This window comes from Boleophthalmus pectinirostris, unplaced genomic scaffold (assembly GCF_026225935.1).
Source record: "Boleophthalmus pectinirostris isolate CB_2022bp ecotype Guang Dong unplaced genomic scaffold, ASM2622593v1 HiC_scaffold_7, whole genome shotgun sequence".
Taxonomy (NCBI): Eukaryota; Metazoa; Chordata; class Actinopteri; order Gobiiformes; family Gobiidae; genus Boleophthalmus; species Boleophthalmus pectinirostris.
This window is the reverse complement of record NW_026571473.1, coordinates 19,884,778-19,910,660: the sequence shown is the minus strand read 5'-3', so window position 1 is coordinate 19,910,660 and position 25,883 is coordinate 19,884,778. Positions and strand designations below refer to the sequence as shown.

At 38.0% G+C, this 25,883-nt stretch overlaps 2 protein-coding genes across 2 annotated transcripts; one reads left to right on the top strand and one right to left on the bottom strand.

The window, feature by feature from the left end:
• Positions 1-475: 475 nt before the first annotated feature.
• On the bottom strand, positions 476-6,526 carry pias4a (protein inhibitor of activated STAT, 4a). The gene is made up of 11 exons (XM_055165028.1): positions 6,429-6,526; positions 5,299-5,680; positions 5,123-5,207; positions 5,005-5,046; positions 4,791-4,881; positions 4,553-4,681; positions 3,952-4,057; positions 3,795-3,868; positions 3,558-3,718; positions 3,233-3,384; positions 476-3,156 (listed from the first exon to the last, which is right to left on the bottom strand). The coding sequence occupies exons 1-11, from the start codon at positions 6,453-6,455 to the stop codon at positions 2,885-2,887; spliced, it is 1,521 nt and encodes a 506-aa protein (XP_055021003.1). The 5' UTR covers positions 6,456-6,526; the 3' UTR covers positions 476-2,884.
• Positions 6,527-8,970: 2,444 nt separating this feature from the next.
• On the top strand, positions 8,971-10,487 carry foxq2 (forkhead box Q2). The gene is given in 3 exon segments (XM_020940058.2): positions 8,971-9,261; positions 9,264-9,401; positions 10,131-10,487. Coding segments are annotated over 3 exon segments (786 nt in total).
• The last annotated feature ends 15,396 nt before the right edge of the window (positions 10,488-25,883 follow it).

Here is a 25,883-nt window from a genome sequence, read left to right as displayed (position 1 = left end):
AATTTGAAAGCATTGGAGCTCACTGCTAAAGATGAATGGACCAAAATACCAGTGGAAACATGCAAAAAACTGGTCAGCAATTATAGGAAGCATTGGATTGCTGTAATAGCCAATAAAGGCTTTTCTATTGATTATTGAGAAGGGTATGAATAATTCTGGACATGCCACTTTTCATTCAAATGTAAAAAAAAAGTTGAGAAATATTTTTTTTCCACAATAATGCCTCTTGTCTTGTACATTGTCTTATCTTCTGGGAGATGCCTGTCATTATATATATATATATATATATATATATATATATATATATATACACATACACATATATATATATATATAACATATACATATATATATATACATACACACATACATACACATAATATACACACACACAAATAAAATAAAAATCACAATAGGCCTATATGCATGTCATCTAAATTTTTACACAAAATAAATATGATAGACCAAAACCATATTAGACAAGTTAAGAAGAGACTTTTAATTATTTCACACATTAATAACAGCTGTTAGATAATGAGCATTTTAGATTTTACACGTAACCCTTAACAGGCATTCAAATCTCTCCAGATGTGAGCTGTGGATTCAGAAAATGATCAGTTTCACCAGTCCTCCCTTTTCACCTTTTCTCTTGTAGTATTGGCTATGCTGGTGTCCTCATGAGGTTTTTATTGTCCATTTGTCTAGCGAACAACTAAAGGCAATTGAACACTTTATAAAATATTATTTAAATTTTATTGTCATAATATGAACATATAAAAACACAAACAAAACATTTACATCATGGATTATAAGCCTCTGCCCATGCTACTGTATGTAATATTAAATATGTCCCCCAAAAATACCAGATTTAGCTCTTGTAACCAAAGAATGCAGTATGGCAAAGCTCAAGTCCACAGAAGCAGCCTTTCATTAACAAAAACAAAAATAATTTTAAGTACAAATAATAACCATCTACGACTTGGGACACTTAACTGTTGGTGCTGTTCTTTACGGTTACTTACAGATACAAATATTCCACAAATGGGAAGTGTATTTTTTCCAAAATTGCATTTCATATAGATCAGTTATTTCAGATGGCGACTGATGTATTATAGGCAAAGTGTCATCAATCAAAGCTCTGAAGAGAAGTGAATATATTTCATTCCTATATTGATTTTATTTTTTCAACAGCAATGAGCAAAAATGGAAGACCAGATTTCTCATGGCCTTGTTTTTCAATCATCAAGCCTGTGTGACACTGAAGTGATGTTGAAACTGTGATCATGAATGAGGAAAAAACAATTTAGACTTTCACGTTTTCAAAACATGCAAAAGACGGATGAAAAGAAGTGGAAATTTGGGAAGAAGCAGGTAAAATTGTAAAGAGCTTTAATAACACATGTCCAATAAAAACAGACTATTCGGAGAGCAGCACACCCAGACATTACTTCTGGCACTGCATGGCCAACTGAAAATACTAGTGCTAGTGTGAGGGAGTCCTAGTAGTCAATATTCAGCACGGATCCTTGTCTGCAGCAAATATAATTAACAATTTCTACTCTGAAAGCACACATCAGAACTATAGGGGCCTCCACTTGTCTCAAGGGAGGTCAACCTGATGACTTAAGACAGACTGGGGTTGTGTATGTATCAAGTCTTCAATATCTTTCATTAAATCAGACTTGCTGAAACCAGCACAGTGAAACAGAGTGTAATGCTTTGTATTGTCATGAAAAAGCAACTACTCGACATACACAGCCTCGAGTCCAGACCTGCAGTACCCAAAACATAAACAAGTTTACTGCTCCCTGACACTGAACAAGCTTCTGTTGAATTAGACTTAACCTAAACAACCATTATGAAAACTCAACTGACTACAAGCAAGGAGATTGTGAAGCTAAAAGCAAAAGCCTATGGACTTCATAACTTAGAAAACTGGGGTTCAAAACTGCTCGCCAGCACAGCCAGCTTCAAAGCAAAAACTCTAGTCCCTACAAAAGAAACCAAGGCACCAACACTACGACTGAGTTGAATCATTTCAGCCAGTTTTCAAATACAGACAGCTTTGGCATGGCTGCCATACAGTAATTTTGAAGAGTTGCATGCATTTTGACTTTGTCAAACCAAAACATTATTGGATGAAGCTATATCTTGAGAGGGCACCAAGCTGCATTAAAACCATCAAATAAACAAATGATAAAATAATTGTCCAGTGTAAAATTGAAAGAGACTCAACAATTCTTCAGATCACATTTCTAAGCATCTCCCTGGTCAGTCTAATATTTTTTTATGACTGAGGTAGGTTTTTCTTCTGAAAAAGGACAAAATAAAAGTGGAAAGCATTTCTTGTCCTCTCACCGTACAGGTTCCTGAAAATCTCTTTCAAGCTATTAACTAATTTCCTGAAGAAAACAGAAAATTATTTTTTTTCAGACATTTTGCCGATGGTTTTAAATATGCTCTTCAACCACACACAGCTGAGATAACCCTTTGTTTTTATGCCTGTCCATCACAAATGTGACAATAAAACCATGCCCACAGCTAAGTTAACCTGTTCATCCAAATACAGGGAGTGATGTGGTCAAACCGAAGGAGTCTGGGGAGGAGGGTGCTTGATCCATTCAGTCTCCTTGGACATTACACATATTCACTGTAAGGGAACGCTGAAATCACTTAAGAGATGAGTGGTGTACAGTACAAATAAGTATCCTACTCACACCATACAGTGCATGATTGGCTGTCTGGAAAGAAATCAGAGTTACCCAAAAAACTCTGATGAAGTGTCAAAAGGGAGGGCATATTTGCATCTAGTGGATTACTGTGATCCTGTCCTGTCGCCCCGTCTCTGTAAGCGGGTCAGTCTTTGAGGGCACTCGTGAGCAGGTCAGTACGCGGTGACCAGGTCTTTGTCGTAGTTATAGCGACCCCTCTTTGGGGCTGGACTGTCAGCGCTGTCCTCTGTGTCCTCACTGTCCCCTCCAGCCCCTCCTCCCTCTTCCTCTGAGGAAGAATCCAGAGTTAGATCTACCACTGCACCTCCTCCTGGTGGGACAGCTGCTCCTGCGACACCTGCCCCTCCCACTGAACCACTGCTGGACTTGCCCGTCAGACTTGTGCTGCTGTGAGCTGGGGAGTGCCCGTTAGCCTCAGGAATGCCTAGACACATAGAAAACAAGTATAAGAACAGTGGCTAAGAATTGATGGGAAAGATAATCATCAGTTTGGTATCTACATATATCAACGACAGGATACTCCGGTGTGTTGCTGCGTTCTCGTTCTCGCTCCCTCTCCTTGTCATCTCTTATTGGTCGCCAAGACCCATCAGTTAAATACTCAATTTCCTCAATATCCTCACTCGTCTCTTTTAGAATCTCAGATAGCAGCCTGAAATGGACAAATATGTTAAGTCACAAAATATACAGAATAGCAATCTTTTCTTAAAAAAGTATTTTTTTTGTTTTTTTTTAATTGTTCACACAAATCATTTTGGTTTTGGGGTATAACCAATTAATTAATTCCCCATTTTCATAGTGGATTTACAAATATAATAAACTTACCCATCAATAGTAAGCAACTCATAAGGAGCAGGTTTGTCACACACTGGACATGTCCAGGTGGGTTTTTTCTCATTCATCTGCAGGAAGAAGACGGCATCAAAACACTGAAGATGAGCACAGGTTAGAACTCGACATGGCACACCAAGACGCATCTTCACCAACTGTAAAATAAAAGCAATGTTACGTTTACAATATACAAACAAAAACAGAATGATCAAATTTAACATTACAACTTACTGGGCAGATAAGTGAAACACGGAGACCTGTGGTAGCGATTTCACTCTCTGGGTCAAACCTTAATTTATCTTGAACTTGGATGAAAATGACAAAAGGATTACACAATTGCAAATTTTCTTTAGGTTAAAGCATCTTCTCTTTACCACATTCAACTTACTGCGTTCACGGCAGCGTTCTGCACTTTCAACAGAGCAGATTTTGAGTTGGTTGAAGAGGTCTGCTGCAGTGAACACTCTTACTAAATACACAGCCACAGAGTATCGCTGAAAAACAGATTGGGGAACATCGTATTAGGGTCTTTCAAACCAATTAGTTTTATGCACCAACATGATTCTCTGATAATAACCTGGTTGTGTTGGTATACAACTATGTGCTACAGTTTGTACAGATTCACAACATAAATAAAAGGTACATGAATTCATCCATAAAAGGCTCTGAATAATTCATCAAATAAATTGGCAGACTCCTGTCAAACAGGATCGAGTGTGATTTAATTAAGCTTCACACATATATTTTAGCTTGTTAGTAGCATTTGTTTGTTGTGGACATACATTGTAAATACAAAACCTATATATATTACAGGGAAAAAAAGGTTTGTGACATCTGTGCAATAATCTTTTAAAATGTAGTTCAGGTTTTATGGAATATTCTTTAAGAATGAGTTAAACATCAAAAGGCAACTGACTTCTCCACACGCCCAGTCAGCTCGATGGCACAAAGCTAAGGAGGATTAGTGGGACTCTACATTAGACTCTGACCTTGCCAAAGTTTCCCCAGGTGACGGTAATTCTGTTGGGTACACTGGAGAGGTGCAACCAGGGAGTGATATTTACAGGGCGACAGGGCCGACGGGGCTCCACTCCAGGTTTATTTGATGGATAATAACCCTGGAAAAAAAAAAATATTATTCTAGAATCTAGATCATTCATAAAAATATAGAGATTAGACCCCTTTCTTACATTTGTAAATAAAATGCTTCAAATAAAAATATCTTACCGGCACATGACAATAGGACTGATTCACTTTGACTGCAATGTTAGGGGGGTATTGGTCCTCTTGAACACCAATGGAGTCTGTGTAGCAGATTCTGTAAAAGGTAGAAAAAATACAAACACTGAGCACAATGTTAAGAATGTATGCAGACTGAAAGTTGTAAGTCTTGTAATTTCCCCATTACAAGTTATTCCTGGAATCACTGAAAAGAAATTACCTTAGAACAACTTGAATCGATCCAATTCCAGGACGAATTTCACTGCAGAAGGAAAAATATTTTATTACCCATGTTACTGTCAAAAAAACCAAAAGAGAAATATATCGAATTTTCATACCTGGCATTTCTAATCTGGTCCGCTTGTTTGGGCGTTAACTCAAATATGTGTGGACTGTCCTGCAGTTTTTCATTATTATGGGCAACTATTAAAAGATCAACATATTAAACAGTGATTAACAAAGTAACAATTTTACAGTAGTGGAACAGCAAACAAAGCAAACCATTTTCACTCACTCAGCTCTGTTGGTGGTAGTAATGTGTCCAAAGTGTGATAAAAGGGCAGTGGCACAAGCTTTACTTCTGCCGCAGGTGTGGGCAATGGTTTGGAAATGCCATTGAGGTAGTCTGCACCCTGAGAGGTGAGATTGCTGGAGGAGTTGAGAGAAGCATAGGCAACTGGAACACCCTCGGGACGCCGTGCTGCCAGCCACCCAGACGATTTGGGGAACCGCGACTCATACAGCTGCCTCACGTTCTTGAGAAGCTCTGGACTGTACTCAGTTTGCACCAACTTCAGCGCACGCCCCACCAAGTCCTGCTTCAGACCACTTTTACTGCGCCCCATTGAGGAGAGCAGTGTTTGCAGGTCTGAGACCCGAAAACTCTTCACCATGTTCTAAAGAAAAGAATCACATTTGAGTCAAAAAGGGGACAGTGTCACCACAGGATTAGCAGAGGTTGAAAAATACAGTGAAATGAAGGGGCAACCTTGTTTACTTTTAGGTTGCAGGTCTAATCTATAGGTATAACTACAACCACATAGTCATTAAGAACCTGAATATTGACAACACACTACATTGTTACAGTGTTTCTTGCTGTGCATTTGTTTAGATCTCCATTTTATACATCTTCCAGTGTTTAGTTAATAAAATGATCTATAATTGCTCCATTAAGGGTACCAATTTAAGGGTACCAGTTTAAAAAAAAAAATAAGGTAAACAATAATGAATAAATGACAATTCTAATCATTGTAGGTGACAAGCTACTCGATCAAATCTACTGTGCGTTTTGACAGGTGCACCTCACTGTCACCACATTCTTTGGCACTACAACGTTGGTAAACACTAGGAAGGCTCGTTAGTGAAACAACTTGTGTTTTAATGAACTTTCACTATTTTGTTATGTGCCCCCTGTGCCGCCGGAATGCCATCGAAACCAGCGCACTTTTGCGAGGTAACATTCTCAAGCGAGCTAATGTTAGCCACACGAGCTAATTTGTTTCGGCTTCAAGATAGGCAAGTGAAAGTGGGCTCTTTTTGCCAAGATTAAAGTGAACACCCTGCGCTCTCTACCACACAGAAGCGTAAAAATGCACCCGGAGAGCCCATGTCTAGTCAAATCAAAGCAAGCAGAGCTGTACTTGCCATCGCTTCCACCAGTTCGGCCGCCATCTTCGTGCATCAGTACCGCGAGAGCCGGGCAGAGGCGAGTCTTTCTCCAATGAGCGCAAAAGGGAGTCTTTATGGACAGCTCTCTTTCACCAATCACAACACGACTTTTCACAGTGCCCGAAGCGATGCACACAAAATGGGCGGTGTCATGACCATTTAAAGTTACAGTATAACTTTTTAAAAACACTCAGAGGCAGGTCTAAAAACCCAAATAGGCCTCAGTCTATATCAATAAAACTACACGTCAAAGTGTCTCTAAATCCATTGTGATTTTCCTTGATAATAGGGGGGTATGTTGAAAGATAACTTTAAATTTCGCTTCATTTGAACGTACCAGCGAAACATTGAGCGCCAAGTGGACGTGATCGCATGGTCCTCTGAGATCCCATCCGAGCACTTTACTCCAGTTCGCATTTTGTGTCCAGCCAAAGGATGAGGAGCGTGTGCTTTGTCTCTAGGTTGTGTCTAAAAATTCATGTGTAGCCTATTTAAGCAATCAGTGGTGTTGTCTTTAATTGAATTTAGTTGGATGTGCACTAACATGGACAAAAACACAACTTGCTTGATGCAAATTCATCAAAACATAAAAAAAAATTGAACTTAAATAAGAATCACGCAGACGCTGTGAGAGTCCAGTTCTGCTTTTCCATCAATTCTCTACTGAAGACAATTAAGACCCGTGACAATTGGAGATGGAAAATATCAGTGATTAGTCTACAGAAAAGTAGTAACACAATTAGGCATACCAGTATGTTATCATAGGTTTGTAAAGCTGAACGTGTTTTAGGCTGGACCTGGAAAGTTTGGACATAGCAATAGATGGGACTACTTTTCTTCATTCTTCATCTTGTACATCTTGTAGAAACATCAGTGTCCGAACTAGCTTACTTCTAAATTGAGCTTCATTCACTCCAGTGCCTCCAACAATATGCCTTCCCATATATGGCAATGACAATGGGTGAAGTTACACTCTTTCATAATCCCATTCTAGGTCCCATTGACTTTCACTTATTTTCACCCTCATTGCTATACAGACAAGTGGAATCATGATTCTGTAACTTCTGCAGGTAAAGACTGAAAGTACACACATGAAGTAAAGGTTTTTTTTTTTTTCTTTGGAAGGGACTCTGTGGGAGTCACAATACTAATACCCTGTCAGCTGCAGCAACCTGCTGCTATTCTGCCTGGGTTAACAAAAGTGCAGTCCCATAAAGCAAGAATCAGTTCTTGTGACATTTTGACATTTTCAAACAAACATCATTTTTGCTAATACTCATTTTATGGAACCCTGACAGGGTGTAATATCTTGAGAATTTTGTTTTGCTAAAACTTACCTTGAGCTTACAAGTACAAATTTTTCAAATTACAATCAAATCTTGATCAGTGGGCTGGACAAGTAAAGTACAGGACAGGCTAGAAATCTAGGGATAATAATGAACTCAGACTTGAACAGCAAATCATCAAATCAATGACATCTGCATCTTTTTCCCATTAAAAAAATAAATAAATAAAAAATCTAAGATATACTGCCTAAACCGCACTTGGAGAAACTTATCCATGATTCCTCCAGTAGGTTACTGTACTACTGTAACAGCCTGCTCACTGGGCTCTCCAAACAAGCTGTAACACAGCTGTAGTACTAGTACATCCAGAACACTGAAGCTTGGGTCGTAACTCAAACCAAGAAGTACAAGCATGTGTGTCCTGTGCTCAGGTCTCTGCACTGGCTCATGTGGCTCAGAGAACAGACTTTAAAGCAGCTCTGCTTTTGTACTCACTCCATGGCCTAGCACCAAAGTACATCTCATGTTAGTGCTATATAAACTATCTCACCTCAGGGACCGCCTCCTGCTGGTGCCCAGAGTCAGGACTGAACATGAGAGTGTTTCAGTTTTATGTGACGGAAAATGTGTCAGGCCTCTACTTTACTGAAAATAGAAATAAAATGCATGCAACCTTTTCTCTAGAACAAGATTAATTACTGCACAGTGCTAACGAAGGTTAAGCTTGACAGAATGGTTGGAGGAAACAACGATTGTAGCATCTACAGGCCTTTGCTGGCTCTGGTCCACTCTTTGAACACAATGTCTTCTTAAATCTTGAGTGTTTAATCTCTTGTAATTACAAAGATTTGCTGAAGTTAATCAAAATAATCCGCCTGATTTCAGACCCCCTACCTTGACCACCACTGCGCCTCCATGACCTCCTTCTGTGAGGGATAGCTCTCCACTCATATATAAGGAGTCAAGTGCAACACCTCCTGAATTGAAGATCAAAAAGCTGACATTCAGAGAAGTTGACGATTTGCGAGCTTCAAAGTTTTAGTCCAATAAGTTGACGTCATTTCCACTCACTGAGATAGTGTTTGTGTGGAGCGCATCAGGGTTACAGGTGAGAGGCTCATCATTATCTCTGATCTTGTCAACTTAATTGAAATACAAAATACAGCAATCACGACAAAAATTTGAGATATTACTTTTTTCTCATTGTCAGTGTTAAAAATTGTGATCTGGAAATGAAAACGGATAGCAGAGAAAGACTTGGACTGAGCTTCACCATTGACTATCTTCTTTACAATAAAGGAGTCAACCAGACTGAAGAAGAACCATCGAGACATCCCACTATAGAACAAGCAATGCTAAACAACCTGTCAACTCATCAGGATCCCAAATACAAAGAGGTGGGGACAAGTAGACAGAATGACATGATTCAATGTTCTAATCTCGATACCATAAAAAGAAACACCAATGAAAAGAAGGACACCAAAGAAGAGGAGGAGGAGCACACAACCACCTCAAGTTACTCACAAATAAGTCTGAAGAAAAACCTAATCAATCCTATATTGCACTCATATCAAAGGCAATTCTGGCATCCCAACAAAAGAAACTCCTTCTATGTGATATCTACCAGTGGATCATGGACCATTACCCCTACTTCAAAAGCAAGGTAGGTTTTTAAACTTAAAAATGTAAAAATTCATGACAGCAGAACATCAAATATGTCAAACTATAAGTGATTAATTAAATTCTACTTAGCATATAAAGGATATTTGAATTGCAGTAAGAGAATCGGGTTCTTGTAAGGACACTGGATGATCTTTTTCGCGAATTGAACCAAATAAGGTAATCTGGTTGCCAGGTATTGAGCATGGATTTCAGAAAGGTAAAAACAGGGACCGGGAAGTATTACAGGCCAATATTTTGAATAGGTAAAATGTTGCATGTAACAGAAAACCCATGAATACAACATGAATCAACTTCATTGAATCTTTTAGTCACACAATGAAGGGCATTTACCAGTCCAGGAGATCTTTAAATTTGAGTCTAGGTTCAGAGCCTGTAAATAGGCTTTCTTTTTATTTTTCACAGTTGTCCACATTTGTATTTTTCAGATTCATGGGATTATGTCTTACTCCCAAATTGGGGGCAAGAGCCAGATTTCCTTATTGATTACATTGTACTTTGCCATGAAATATCTAAAAGGTAAATGCATAAAACTTTAACCTGATCAATCCTATTACTGGCCTAGTCTCAAGATTTCACTGAATTACAACAAAAATCTGTATTAGTTAACAATCATTTTTGTTGCTTCCATCTGTGTTAAATATTATTGGTTGTGATGTCATCTGAAACTTAGGAATTGTAATTCTTACCATTTGTGTATTATTTTCCACAGGACAAAAACTGGAGGAATAGTGTGCGTCACAACTTGTCCCTGAACGAGTGTTTCATCAAAGCTGGTCGCAGTGACAATGGCAAAGGTCACTTCTGGGCGATTCATCCGTCAAACTACCACGACTTCTCTAAGGGAGACTATCATTGCAGACGGGCCAGGCGAAGGGTGCGGAGGCTGGCCGGACAGGTGCCTCTTAGCGCCTCCTACCATCCTCTGTTTGGACCACGCCAGCCAGTCTGTTGGTGCTGTCCACGAAGTCCCACTCTGACCTGCTTGCCCACCAGACTTTGCTGGCCCTGGTCCCATTTGCAGCCTCACGTGGGGATGTACCCACTCTTCCAGACTTCTACATCATAAATTTCATTCTTTTTTAATGATTTATTTTCAGCAGATATAAAAGTCTGCAGCAATATGTCTCATTTTGTAATGATTTTATAATTAGGTGATTGAAAAAACACTGGGACGATATCAAATTAACTTCATGGTACAATCCAGTTTGTAATTTATGGTGTGTGGTGAATTGTTTTCAGTAATGTAATGAAGCTTAAGCACTTTTTCAATGATGTACGAAATGTAACTTTACTTACCATGTCATTAAATCATTACACATTTAAGCTTCCTCATTTGTTGTTGGTGACTTTTAAGTGAAGTGCTAAAAGTGAGCCTGTATGAACAAAAAACACTTAAATGGTAATTATTTCGGATAAGAAAAAAATCTTCTAAATAAAGCTTTGATAAAATCCGATTCGTAGGATATGGAGTGAGATAATCTGGACAGTTGGAAGCAATAGGAAGCTTATCACAGAGTGTAATCCACGGCCGCTGCTGCAGAAAGAGGGGCACCATGGGAGGCCAGGAGATGAAGGAGGAAAGGAAAGGGGTCATGGGGGTTAAGATACACAGGAGTTTCAATGTGTTTATATATATGATGAATAACATGAGGACCCTAGGGGAACTCTCTACAGGGTTAATACGTAAGTTGTTAGTGCCTATTGCTATCTAGTGTTATAACAGTAGCCACAAAACTAAATCAATAAATGCATTTGAGGAAATTTTACATGAACCAAATTATGAAAAACAAAATGATTCTGTCTCTAAAACATCAGTTCCCTATGGTCAGTAAGAATCAAAAATGAAACTATAGGAAAAGCAAAAGTAACGCATGTGGACAGGAGGTATAGAAGCTGGAGTCAAATGCAGAAGATAATTTTCACTTTTATCTTTATTTTTATTTTTTATCTTTTTATTGCTAACACAAAAAATACAAAACACACACACAATTACTGCTCAAAAAAAAAAAAAAATGGAAGAAAGAAAAAACTGCAATATAATCTTCGCAGTAACATCCCGATTTTTCTGTCAGTATATTACCATAAAAACTACGTACATGCATCTATCATTAAATCTATCTTGCAACTCCCGAAACTGTATTTGAGTACATGTATGAAGGACATTGTGAATAACTCTTGGCTTTCCATATCTATCTAATGTGCAGAGTGATTTGAGAATATCATAGACCTCACCTGAGTAGCCAATTAATATAACTGAACATCCACAATCGCATGGAAGGTATTGACAAATGAAGTCTTCACCTCCTATTACTGCATATAAACTGTATAATGTATATTTTAAATTTGGGAATAGAAACCAGGAGGATGTGGTATGAAAAAGCTGAAACACATAATTCTAGCACACTAATTTTCAGTACTTGCTATTGATTTATTTAGGTTATAAGATTATCATTTATTTACACTAATTGTTTGAGATCCAGATCAGATAGGTACCCTGAGACACCACACTAAATTGTAATAAATCTTCAGTTGGATTGGAATTCCAATTTGTATTTAATAGCAAAAAGGAAGAGTCGGTTTGGTTTATTTTAATACCAAATGATTTGATTACTTCCAGAATAGATGTTATTGACTCAAACCTTGCTTAAATTTGACAAAAAGTTACATTTATGACTTCTCCATTTTTAAACATGTACAACTACAAATGACAGTTTCAACAAATAACAGGCAGTTGGTCATGCCTTTGGTTATGTGTGTGTGTTTTTTAATCTAAATAGAAAAAGTAAAAAATAGGTTATTGTCTTTGGCCAGAAAATATTACCATATAAATAAGCAAAAATGAAGTGCCTACACCTGGTCCAGTCTCATGTCAATAGTGAAATTCCTCTCTGACTTGTAAAGGTTGGCATTTACATCCACAGTGCTCCAGCGAAGAGGATTAGCTCAGACATTGACTTTTTTGAAGTTTGTTTGTCTTGGCTCAATGTGGGCTTTTTATTCACAAATTATTGAATATCTGAATAAGTCTTCATTTGACAGGAAATGGATTGTAAATAGACAAATAATGAGTCAGGGGGATAAAGCGTCACTCATTCATAATGGTAAATCTCTCATCTCTGTCGACTGAAACAATGACAAATCCATGTAATTAATTTTTGTTCTCTAAATCTTCAATGTCTACAGCTAATTGGGGAGCTAATTTGCTTAACTCCCATGAATTGCTCTCAGCATCAAATCCTCTTCCATTCACCAGCTTTAAGGCTTTAATTTGGTTGCATATGTTTGCTCCACACACACACCCACACATGACCTTAATTTGGCCCTCCCTTCAAAGCAATTAGCAGCAATTTTGTAATTGAAGCAGAGGAATAACATGAATTACTCTGTTTTGTGTTGAGCTGCCTTTGCAATGGTTAATATTGAAAGTCAACTTTTTATTATCAAGATAGATGCGTGCATGTGTATGTAGATAAGTGCATGTCATTATGTTAATCTGATGCGATGTGCGGAAAGATGCAGGGGGCCGTAGATTAAGGCACAAAGATTTGTTGGTGATTAGCAGAGAGTGAGCTAAGAAGATCAACCCCACTCAGATGACCATTAAATATTATGGCCATGATTACTAACATCATGACTAAATTGCAGCAGTTTCATAGGCTAATTTCATAAGGATGAGGCATATTTGGCAATAAAAAAAAAAACTAAACAAAACATACAACTCATTCATTTCCAAACAATTTTAAGTTTTACCTTATTAAATTCCACATTGTTTGAGGCCAGTTGATTGAAGTGACAGGCTCTGAATATTCAGGTGAAACCTCTCTCATTAGTTTAAATGAAGATTACACAATTTCAGTAAACAAAGGTTTTGGCCAAACACGTTGTGTAACCATAGATTGTATGTGTGTAACTCATTTTTTAAGAATCTTAAAATGGAAAATTAGTGGTGAGGCAAATTTGTCTCTGCCCTGTTTGGCAACAGACTCAAAGAGCTAATTACAATCTAGCTAATTAAAAATCGAGACAAAATGCAGGGCAATATTAGGCTAGGCTATATAAATCTGAACAAATGTAATAACCTTTAGACTGAATAGGCCTATATTTTACGTAGTTCACTGATGTTTTTCCTCGTGACTTGCCCAACTGTCTGTCTAATAGGCCTGAAGACGGCGGGCTTTAAATTGCACTGGTTATTAGAAAGCCTGATTGCATAGAACTAAGCAGTATTTAGGAAGCGCTATAGTTGGACCAAAAGCAGCTGCTATTTGCTGCCTGTGTCCCTCCATGAACAATAGCCCGGCGTTACCTCGGCTTCAAAGCCGCTATAATAGTCAATCGATCAGAATGCGAGTGCTATTCTGCAGATTACTGTTAACAATAATTTGCCTCCCTGTGCACCGTTGCCATCTTTGAAGCAATGTTTTATTGCCTTTTTTTCATCTGCATCTGTCATCCCCGAGGTCCTGTGTTTGATCTCTCCCTACCAGCGCGCGCTCCCGGGGGTCGCGTTGACCTGTTGATTGGCAGCTGCGATCAGACATATGGTGGGACGAGGCATCGACCGCAGACCCCCGGAGACAAAGCGCACTGCTGGGGCTTTCCCCCCTTCGTTTCCGCGAACTCTGCGCTCTCTCCATCAGGAGTGACTACAGTGGGCACCCCGCTAGATGGCGCAAGGGCCAAGCGAATACAAGCCAACAGGCAGCCGTCCAGCTGCCAAAGCGAGGCTGAATCTTAATTCACTATTTGACTTGTTCAGCGAAGGTTACATATGTGACAAAGTATTTAGGCCTACATAGAATAGAACGGTGTATTTTCTGAAGAACTAGCCCTACTCTTTAGGTGTGTAGACTACGTGTAGGTCTTTAGGTGTGAGATAAATTCAAATATTTAATTTAAAATGTAGCCAACAAGACAGTATTGTTTCTCTTAAATTACCATGTATTACAAAGAGAAAATGGGTCTGATTATTAACAAAAAATACAAATAGCAAACATTTGTGTGATAGTCTATAGACCTAAAGGGACAAAGTGCTGGATGCTCTTGTGAGATTTTACATGACCCACAAATATAAATATATCCCTAAATCTATAAAATGCACTCACATATATGTATATCCTTTTCTGATCCTTTTCCGCGAATAGTCAAGCACTTTGACTCCTCATATAGCCTATGTGTGTCTAAAATCAGCTGTTCAGGATTTAAGACAATATAATAATAATAATTATTATTATATATATATATATATATATATATATATATATATATATATATATATATATATATATATATATATATATATATATATATATATATATATATATATATATATATATATATATATATATATATATAGCTAGAGAAATACCAGGGGCTCAAGGAAAAGCTGGAGAGAGCCTGGAAAGTAAAGGCATCAGTGGTGCCTGTGGTGATTGGAGCACTCGGGGCTGTAACCCCCAAACTGGAAGAGTGGCTTCAACAGATACCGGGAAAAACAATGGACATCTCAGTCCAGAAAAGTGCAGTACTGGGAACAGCAAAGATACTGCGCAGAACTCTCAAGCTCCCAGGCCGAGCTGAATGAGGGTGAGAGAGACCTACCACTGTGGAAGGTGAGAAACACATTATATATATATATATATATATATATATATATATATATATATATATATATATATATATATATATATATATATATATTATATATATTGTCTTAAAACCTGAACAGCTGATTTTAGACACACATAGGCTATATGAGGAGTCAAAGTGCTTGACTATTCGCAGAAAAGGATCATGCAACCCTGCTAATCTTAAAAATCTAAAACCAAAACACATATAGTAACCCCTCTTGAAGATCTATGTACCAAGAACAGGTATGTAAAGGTGGTTTAAATCATAGCTCCAAAATCGTGTATTTCAGTTTTAAAAAGTGTAATACCTTTTCATACTGAGTGTAATGTTTCCATACTGAGTTAACAAGGATGAACTGAGGAGAGGGTTTTACTGAAAAGAAATCCCCTTTAATCATGAGGAAACATCAAACAATTCTGAGGCTATAATTGTATTGATCTTAAGGTTTCTGATCAAAAAGTGAGATGGGTTACTGCAATTAGGGAAGTTGGTTTCTTTAAGTCTGATTTTGAGCTAATCAACCCAAGGAACTGCACAGGGTTTCTTCAAAGATAGAGCTGTTTCTAACAAGCTTGTTATGACCAGACCTCAGCATGTTAACCAGATTAAAGCAGATAATATTTACACAATATCTCACAACATAAGAATATTTTAATAACAAAATTACAGAAGTACAGTATTTGGATATAGAGTTGGAATGTTCAAAATCCCACAGTTGAAATAAAGTTCTATTAATTGTTTTGTTTTTTGTGTGTATATTATGATTGTGATCTTATGCCTGGATCTTTCCCCCACAGTCCTGTCGTCTGTACATTCAAATAGAGAAACTAAATATGTCGCCGAGCAAATCCCAGTTGACTGTCACTGACTGGATGCTGACCCATAGTGAATAGGACACTGTTGTGCAGTAACCAGCCTGACGGGCCTCTGTGTGCACTTGTTTTGGTGTAGGTTTACAGGATGCAAACTACACCCCCATCTTCTTTCTTTTTTCCTCCTCCAGAGCGTTACCATGGCGACGCATCCCGTGGCCAGGGTTTTGCCATGATCCCCACTGACCCTGGCCAGTGCCCTTTGACCTTTAGGCCATGGCCAGGGTCAAAAGGTCAGCAATGGCTGAAGGGCAACAAGAGCACTTCCATGATTGGCACCCTGACATCCTCTGTGGCCATCATAAGTGCAGATATTTCATTTGTACGCACAGCTCACTTTACTTTAGCAGGTACTCTTCACTATATTCTATACTATAAGAGTTCAATACCATCATTTGCATTCACTGTTAGGCTACATATAGGCAGCATATGGTGAGATTCCACTTGGAGCAAATTGTGATGATAAAATGCAATCTGCAGCCGGCTAACATCCTCTCTGATGACGGTTATGATAGCTGTAATGATCATCAGTATTCCCTTGGCTCCTGCTATTCACTGTATGTGCAGATATTTATAGTTCTTCATGTAACTGTGTTTGTGCGTATTGGGGGGAGGGCAGTGAACCAGTACCTTCTCGTGGGGAATAATTACAGAATCGTGGGTATTAAAAGTCACGTGACCCTCGCCTCTTGCTACCCAAATAATTTATCCCCCTGGCTGATAGCTCGTCAATATCAATTTATTAATTTAACAGTTCTGGACTGATAAAAGGTAGTGCACACAGTTAGCTTGCTGGAGCAGGGAATAAGGCTGAATTTTACAGTGCTGTGGTGTGAGCGAGGGAGAGATGGGAGGACAAAAGCCTGAGAAAGAACCTAGGCTGATCAATTCCACCGCGGAGGGGAGTCGTGCATATTCGCTTTGGTAAAATAGGCCGCCATAACTCATTTTCCACCTGCTATTGAATCATGCTGATGAAAATTAATACACTTATTATCACCTGATTAAAAATTAAGATAGAAGACCTGTTCCTTTTTGCATTGATATTCAAATGATTTCAATATATTGACAAATTTATCCTAAATTTTCTCAATTATGGTGATTTGACAAAAGCAAGTCCCTACTCGAATTTTTCCCTTTGAGATTATTTGGCCTTCATAATGTCATTTACAGACAGGACTGACAGCAGATTCATTTTGTTACTGTAACACTATTTAAATATTTTATTTGGCTTTTCTTGATTAACATATTTTTCATCAATAGTGTTGCAAAAAAAACAACAACCTTTTCATGAGTAATCGGCCTATACTTAATAATTAACACTTGATCATGTAAATGTGTTCCCAGGCCTCCATACTGCAGCTTTGTAAAAAAAATAGGCAAAGAATTTGTTGATGGGGAAAAAACTGCAACAATTATAAGAGATTTTTTAGAGATGCTGTTTGTGGAAACTAAAGAACTAGAACAATTAGCGTACACATTTAAGTTGAATAAAACATTAAGACAGAAGCAAATGTCATTGTTAAGCTACAGTATAATACAGCATATGCAGAAAATCTCCGATCAAAAACTTGCCAAGCCGACTCAATCGTATTGCTTTCAGACGTGAGGAGGTTTTACAATGGCTATATTGATGCTTGATGCAGTGGTTTGAGGTGTTGCACAAATGTGGTTGTAACCATCTTCCTGGTAGGGCTGAAACAAGTTAATCAATTAATCACAACTAATCGATTATTGAGGAAATTGTTAAATAATTTAATAATTGAATAATAATTTTTGGACTATACACAAACTCAAAAACATGCCATGTGCCAAGAAATCAGTTTTATGACACAGCCAAAGTAGGAATTTCAAAAAATTATAAACTATACATATATTTAAGAATCAAGATGTTCTCAAGCAGGACCACTTAAGCTTTATTTTTTGTAAAAATTTAATATTCACTTTTTTTTTTTTTTTTTTTTTCAAATCTAAACAATTAATTAATAATTAATAGAATAATTGCTAAACTCATTTACAAAATAATAATGAACTGCAACCCCACTTTTTGGCCTCAAATGTTTGCCGAATGTCTCTACTCTCGCTCTCCCCATTTCACACTACAACTGTCCAGTCAAATGAAGCCTAAAAGAAATTTAGCATTTATTTTAGTACACATTTTGCTTCTCTGCCTACCTTTTGTGTCTGAATATACAAAGACAGATAAGGGTTGTAATTAATAGAAGAACAAATGAATGTTTTTGCAGAGGATGGACTTGTACAAAGGGCATTACTTCCTGCAGAGTGCATCCATAAGGCCAAACAAGGAAAGCGCATAAATGAGAGCTGATTTTTAGTGACCTTTTGTGACCTCCCAGCACTTCCTTTGCCTCCTGGTTTCAAAGCAGAGTAATGAATATACATCTGGCATAAGGCACTGCACATATATCATTTGCCACCACAAAACAGTCAACCTGCAACCTAACCTATTCCCTGAGCCATTACATAATATCCCTGAAGGAAGCTAAAAGGTATTTTAACAAGACCCACTGCTCTATGACCTTTGACCCTGGCTGAGCTGACCCATTGCTGCTGACCCCACTTACACTAGCCGTAGTGACAGTGTTGGACAAAGACCCCCGTACACTCTCTGGTGTGAGGGGACAAAGAGGAGGAGATTCATTTACAAATTGATGCATGTGAAGATTCAGCATCTTTAGACACCAGCTGACAGATTTGTGTAATTGGTTGATCTATGAGCCTGTATAGAGGAGAGACTTCATCCGCTCTCCCATCCGGCCATAAACATAAAGAAATTAGAAGTACATGACCCCTATGTCTCTGCCATTCACTAAATGCTAACCCTTTTTGCATGACTACAGTGGGTTGGGTCATACACACATAAAACCTGAAAAAAATCACAATTTGCTGTCATCTAAATATTTATTTTGTATCATCTCTTTAGTTTTCTGGAGATCAAATCAGCCCCAAGATGTTTCCATATACGCCAATCTTATACTTTGTGTTGCCAGAGACAGAATCCTCATATAGGCTCTTGACCCCTTGTTATAATAAACAAAACAATTAAAACTGAAAAAAAAAAAGAATGAAAAAAATGAAGAGAAATATCTAAAGTACTGCTTGAGTGAAAAGGTGTGTGGGAGAGCAGGTTGTGATTCATTTGGTATTTTAAAAAGTAGGTCAGGAGATGTCAATTTGAGCAACTCTGACGAATAGACAAGTTCAAGAAAAATACTATAATAAATTGGCATGGACAGAAGATGAATACTAAAAAGCATTACAGTAAAAGTCATATTTTTTATTGCCATACACCTATATGTAAACAATAATTAGTGTTTCCATTTGTATGCCCTCTGGGGGTTGTAGCCTATATGCTGCTTTGAAGTGTATGGATCCACATTGGACAAGTGCCAGTTTTATGAGAAATATGTAGACAGCCACTGGCAGATCCCGATTAAAACTTCAATGGTAGTCACTAATTTACCACCACACAGAACACAATAGGTGATAAGAAACCCAACACACAACAGCGATGACTGCAATTCAGATCTATTTGTATGCAGGATGGTTAACTACTCTGTCAATGTGCACTCCTACAACAATATTATACTATTAGACTGCAAATTTCATTTCAATTGCTTTGGGACATTTCTGAGACGTGTCTTTGGTGTGCGCAAAAACTGTAAAATAATTTAACTTTATGCATTTTGTCTGAAAGAAGTGCAGATGCATAATCTGCTTAACATACAGTTTTGAAGTAATGTTGTCAGTCATTTTCTACAGCCATGTAGTCTATAGAATTAAAATATATAACCACCCTGGGTTTCAGAACGATATTAGGACTGTTGCCATGGCAATAAACAATTTAAAACAATGTATTATATGCTTTGAATGGGAAAAAAGTCATCAAAATGTTGCATATAACAGGAAGCTCAGGAAGGAAACTCTTACTTACTTATTATAAAAAACAACACATGAAGAGTAGTCCTTGTGTTTGTCTTTGTCATGCTGGTAGATATTGCGACCTGTCACTCAATGTGATTTGTTAAAGGTTATGTTACACTCTATAGATGACATGAGTGCACTAAAGGAGTCTATTGATACGTGTAAATGTCCAGTAAGTGTTCCACATCGCACGTCTAATCCCGTCCCTTTGTTGTGTATGTCAACACAATATGTAGCCCTTTCTTCTCAGTGGGCTCCCAGGCCTCTGCTCTCATGGACAATCACTGTAGTGGATTCTCCTCGGGTCTTTAGAGAGCTGCAGGGGAAGCTAGTGTCAATAGATGTGGAGTGTGTGAGTGCGAGAGATGATAGACTGAGGTTAAGAGGTGTCAACACGGAAAAGAGAGAGGGCTTGAGGACTCTTCACCGGAGCTTTCCTGACACTGCCACACCACACTAGAGCCTTACTCACATTAGCCACTCTAAAGACGCAACACTCACGCCTTCAGTTACCGCCAGCCTTCCCATAGAGACGTCAGTTCATCTCTAAGTGTCTATGTGTCAGAGCCATATCAACTGTGAGGTGTGGAAAAGTGTTGGAGAAGTGTTGTTCGCGGGCTCAAAACCCTCTGAAAGGTTCCTAGCGGTCGGCAATGGATTTGTTGCACCTCTGATGTGCTCTATATGTTCATCCGAGTGTAAGAGACAGCAGGCCCTTCTCCCCACAGGGCTTTGCACCTGTCAGGTGGAGAGCAACTACAGACAAATGGCAGAACACACAGCAACATACATTATCACTCCTATGCATCTATAGCGTCACTTTAAACCACTGCTGGAGGCTTTCTTTGGAGTCATAAACAAGGTGTGAGGCTTTGTCAACAACATATACACAGCTATACAGTACATACAGGGGAGAAAAGGGGTTATACATCACATAGCAAACAGGTACCACATATGCTTAAACTAAAATATTCCCAGTAAATTTTTCATGAGTACAATTTGTTCATAAGGCATTCTTTGTTCACAAGTTACTTCTATCCATCATTAATGTTCCAGTCCTATTAAGATTAGGGACCTCTCAACATTAATAGTGTTTTAAAAATGACACTAATGAGAGAATGAAAGTAATGAAAGGCAAAAACACATTTACTAAAGTGAATCGTTACCTGTTAAAATATACAGTCTGCTAACTTTAAAATATTTCATAATGATGACTTTACGAGCTTGGAGTGTATGCATTTTAATAATGTCACACAAACTAAGTCTAAATAATGAACAGCAAACCCATGAGTAACTTTTAACATTAACTTTAATTTTGCTTTAAAAAACAGATCAGTAAACCAGTAATTACATAGAAATCATATCTGAATCATGCATGATGAAATAAGAAAAAGGACTTTGTTTTTTGTTTTAATCTTGTCAAACTTTAGGCCGATTTAGCTGAATTCAAATTTTTAATGTACTGTAAGCATGTCACAATTTCAAATTTTATAGTGAGAAATTACTCAATCTTACGATTATTCACCATTATTGACACCATGACCAAACAACAGAGAAATGTTCATTCATACCATCCTTTAGTACACAGGTGTCAAACATGCGGCCCGGGGGCCAGATCCGGCCCTCCAAGACCAATGTGGCCCTTGGGTGATTTTCTACTAAAATATTTTAATTATATTTTCTATTAAAATATTGGTAATTTTCTGTGGTGTTTATCACAGCAGCGTCTCCAGCGTCTCTGTGCGTGGCCCCTCCCACCAGAGCATCACAAATGAAGACTTGTCTCTTTCCAAACGCTCTTAAAGGACGATTGTTTTGACTGTTGACCGTGACACCCTCATCAGCAAAATGTCCAACATGAGAAAAGTGGACGCTGAGTGCAGGATTTTCCAAGAAAAATTTACTTATTCCTGTTTGCATACAAGTTATTGTTAAAACATTGTGTTGAAATTGAATTTTTCTTCAAGTTTCAGGTTGTTCATAATATTATAAAATTATAATAAGAAAGAGTTCATCAATTAAAAAAAGATTTCTGTAATAGATTTGTGTTTCTCTGCAGAAATATTTGAAGTTATTGTTATTTTTGGGGGTATATATGACATGAGTTTTCTGATCCGGCCCCTTTGGGATCAAAGTAGGTTGGATACGGCCCCCGGACCAAAATGAGTTTGACACCCCTGCTTTAGTATATTGCTGCTGAAAAATGTTGACATAAACAGCCAGATAAAAAGTCCTGCACATTTAGATTTACTTTTATGAATTAAAATCACCTATTTTTTTGTTCTCAAATCATCTAAAAAATATGCCATGACTTGGATAATCACAATTACAGATTAACCAAAAAATCTTCACAATCCTTATTGTGTTATTCACAAAATTATAAGGGTGACATGGAAAAGGTCTGTTTTGTCAAGGTATATACATAAGAATGCTACATTAATTTTTTTCATGTGTGGTTAATTATTTCTATTAAAATGGAGGCTTTTTTCTTTCTTCTTTTTTCCTTGTTTCCTTCCTTCCTTCCTCGCTAAATCAGTTACTTTTTCTGTTGCCATGGGTTGAATTCAATAGTTAGCTAATTTGGTTATTTCTGAGGGTAAAAACATTTTTACTAGTTATATATTGTTGACACATTTTGCTCTTATTGCTTAAGTGATAAAAGGTAGCCGTGCTAACAAAACACCTCCTTTTGGATCATTATGTTTGTGGATAAAGCAAACACAGAAGAAGAAGTGACCGTTCAAAGTTACACTGAAATAGAGATATAATACTGTCCTGGTGCAGGCTATGGATTGCAGAACAGGGGAGAGTGCAGAAGTCAATACCTAAATGAAGAAAGATGCTGATGTGAATGCAGATGTATGACTCATATCTGTACCAGTTGTCATGCAGCTGGTTGCTCCATGAATCTTAATAATCAAAAATGAGGAGCCAGGGCTTTGTATGATAAGATAGGACTAGGTAAAGGTATTATGAGACGAAAGCTTTAAACACAGAAAACGGTATCCCTGTGTAAACAAATACACAAATGCCTAAAAAGTAAAAGACACTGGTAATATTAAGCAAATAATATAGACTCCAAACCAAGACACAGATGTTCTAGTTCAGGGGTAAATACTGACTCCATTGACCAGACCCTTAAATTTCACTAATGCAATCAACAAAAAGTCAATCAGTGAGCAAGTTATTAAGAATCTTCTGTCTGTATCTCAAAATATAGAACTGTAAATATAATATAAAGGTATTTAAAAGTGTATAAAAGTATCTAGCATTCAAGCATTATCGGAAAATGTATACAGTGTTACATTACTCATATCAAACAACCTCTTTTTGCACCTCACAAAAAAATGGCATGTCCTATCTTCTTTTTGTCTAGTTCTAACCAGGTTCACTAGTGTCTGTGAGAGAGAGGGGGCTCCCTGCAAGTCTTGTTATTACTACTCAATTTTCACTCTGCAAACTCCCACACCTCTGCACCAATAACATGAGTCTATTTAAACAAATGGTTACATTAGAGCCGGAAGCTGGCGCGACTGGTGCCAGCACCTCGGTCCTCATCCTGATAACCTGAGAGGCAGAAACAGGCACATATGAAGAGGTGGAGATAAGCTAGAGATGGAGAGCTGAGAGCTAAGGGCCCTAGCACATGCTCCTCTCCAGGCCTTCTCGCACCTATGTTGTTTTATTAGCCCTGTCAGATTGTAATTTGCCCAACAGTAAACACACAGAACAGGCTTAATTAAGAATTTTTGAACGGGGATACGCTCAAGTCCGGAAACATTAGAGAGATGCAACCGGGTGTCGTAAAGATTGATTGAGACAGGAGGATGGAGGCGACTTGGGTGGAGACGAGGGGGGGTGGCACTGGTTGCGTATGTTACATTGGAGGGGTATTCTTGTGTTGCTCGGGGCAGTAGGGCGAGATAAGTTTGGAAAGATAGGGACAAACGATTTTTAATGCATTAACAACCCAGCTCTGTGAGGCAATAACAAGGACAAGATCGCCGCTAAAATGTTTGACATCCTGCGTAGAGATCAATGCATACCGGAGAGGGCACACACACGCACACACACACACACATACACAAATACAATACACCCGAGCTACTAGATAACACACAACACTCAAATAGACCAGCATTAGCAGGGCGCAGAGCATGTGGGTGGGTGCATGAGTTAACAGCCCTCCAGACCTCAGGGCAATGTGTAGAAAATAAAAAACAATACTTATATCCATAACAATATCCGCAGGTAAAAGCATCTTTAAATCAAAACAGGGAGAGAGAGGGAGAGAGTCGATTGTTTGGAGACTACGTAAAAGCCCTACAAACTAAAAGAGTAATGAGCCTATCCATATCTCCCCGTGGACCTTAAGTTTGCATTCAATACATTATTTACAGCTGAATTTTTACTGAGGTATAAGTTCCTCTCAGGGGCCTTTACACACTGGTGCTCTAACTGCTTTCCATTGCCTGCAGTTGGTCTAAACTCACAGCTAATGCTTCCAGGTTGTTTTCCCATGTTTACAAGCTCCTATCAGGCATGCATTACAGAAGCTCAGGATGAAAAAGCGCTTTCGGAGATTCATGCATCTCCACCATTTGGGATGCATTAATATGTGAGTCTGTTGATGTTCAAAAATAATGGGAAAAAATCTCTTGTTTGTATTGAGTGGAACAAACAAATCTAATTGGAAAGTTCAGGGAGTTGATGTTGGATTTTGAGTCATTTGCCATTTTGAGTGGAACACAAAATGCCAAATGACCACAATTGGGTCTGCATTGACCATTGAATAGCTCGTGGTTCATTAGAATAGATGGACGTCATTCAAAAACTGCTGCTGGGCAAAAAGCTATAGGTCCACTCTATCCAAACCTAGTGGTGGGAGGTCAAGCTAGCATTGAGCCAGCTGCCATCTCAAGTCAAAAAAGAATAAGGTAAAGAATAAGGTAAGACCTGTTTGATGAGTGTATTTCCAGATTTACACTTAATTGTAGTGAAGCTGCCTCACAGTTCATTACATGTGTTTGTATCTTTGATTATTATTCAAACACACAAGTCAGCAGCTGCCTCACATCACCATTGTTCCAGCCCCAAGCTGAGTAAAATGAAGATCTGTGGTGTAATTAAGAATCAAATTACCTGTGCCATTGTCTCATTTTCTTTGGCTAATCTGATGCAAAAAAAGACATCCAAAAGGTGTGGATGGGCACAAGTACAAATCTGGTTCCAGTGAGGACCTCTCAGGGTAGAATCTGTAAACATGGAATAGGGAAACAAACAGAGATTTGTTAATATCTGATGAATATTTATTTGGCCATTACTGATATTACTTTTACAAAAATAAAAAACCCACATAATTAACAATGTTCATTAAAGGTGCATTGTGCAATTTTTCTAGTCGAGGGCCTGTCAAATGCATTAAAATGTCGTTGCTTTGTCTGAAATGTTTCACAGCATTAAACCTTTCACGGTATTAAACCTTTCTATCTTCATGAAGACCAAACCAGGCCAAGTTACAGGTCAGATCTGTGGAGAGACAACCCCACTCACCATCAGAATGCCTGTTTTTCTAGGTATTTTTGAGCTATAGCACCATCTCTGATTTAATAAATGTAAGGTAGAGATGTTTAATGTCATACTGTGGAACATTTCAGGTAGACCAATGACATATCAATAGAAAAAAGAAGGTGACAGACCCTCCACCAGAAAAGTTGCACAATGTACCTTTAAGAACAAAAAGAAGTATGTTTTCTTAGTCTATCACTATATGTTTGCAGTAAGTTTACATTAACTTCTTCAGGGCATTAACTTCTTCTTCATGTGTACCAAAAAATGTTAAAGAATGTTGAAATAAATTGTAGTTCCCGTTATGTTTGTAGGTGATGTGTACATAAGCACAAAATGTCAGTACCAAGCACTATTGTTATGTTATGAAAATATAGCAGTTCTCATTGAGATGCATTACAAAAGCCAATAGGTTTTTGAAAATTCATAATATTATTGACTTAGAC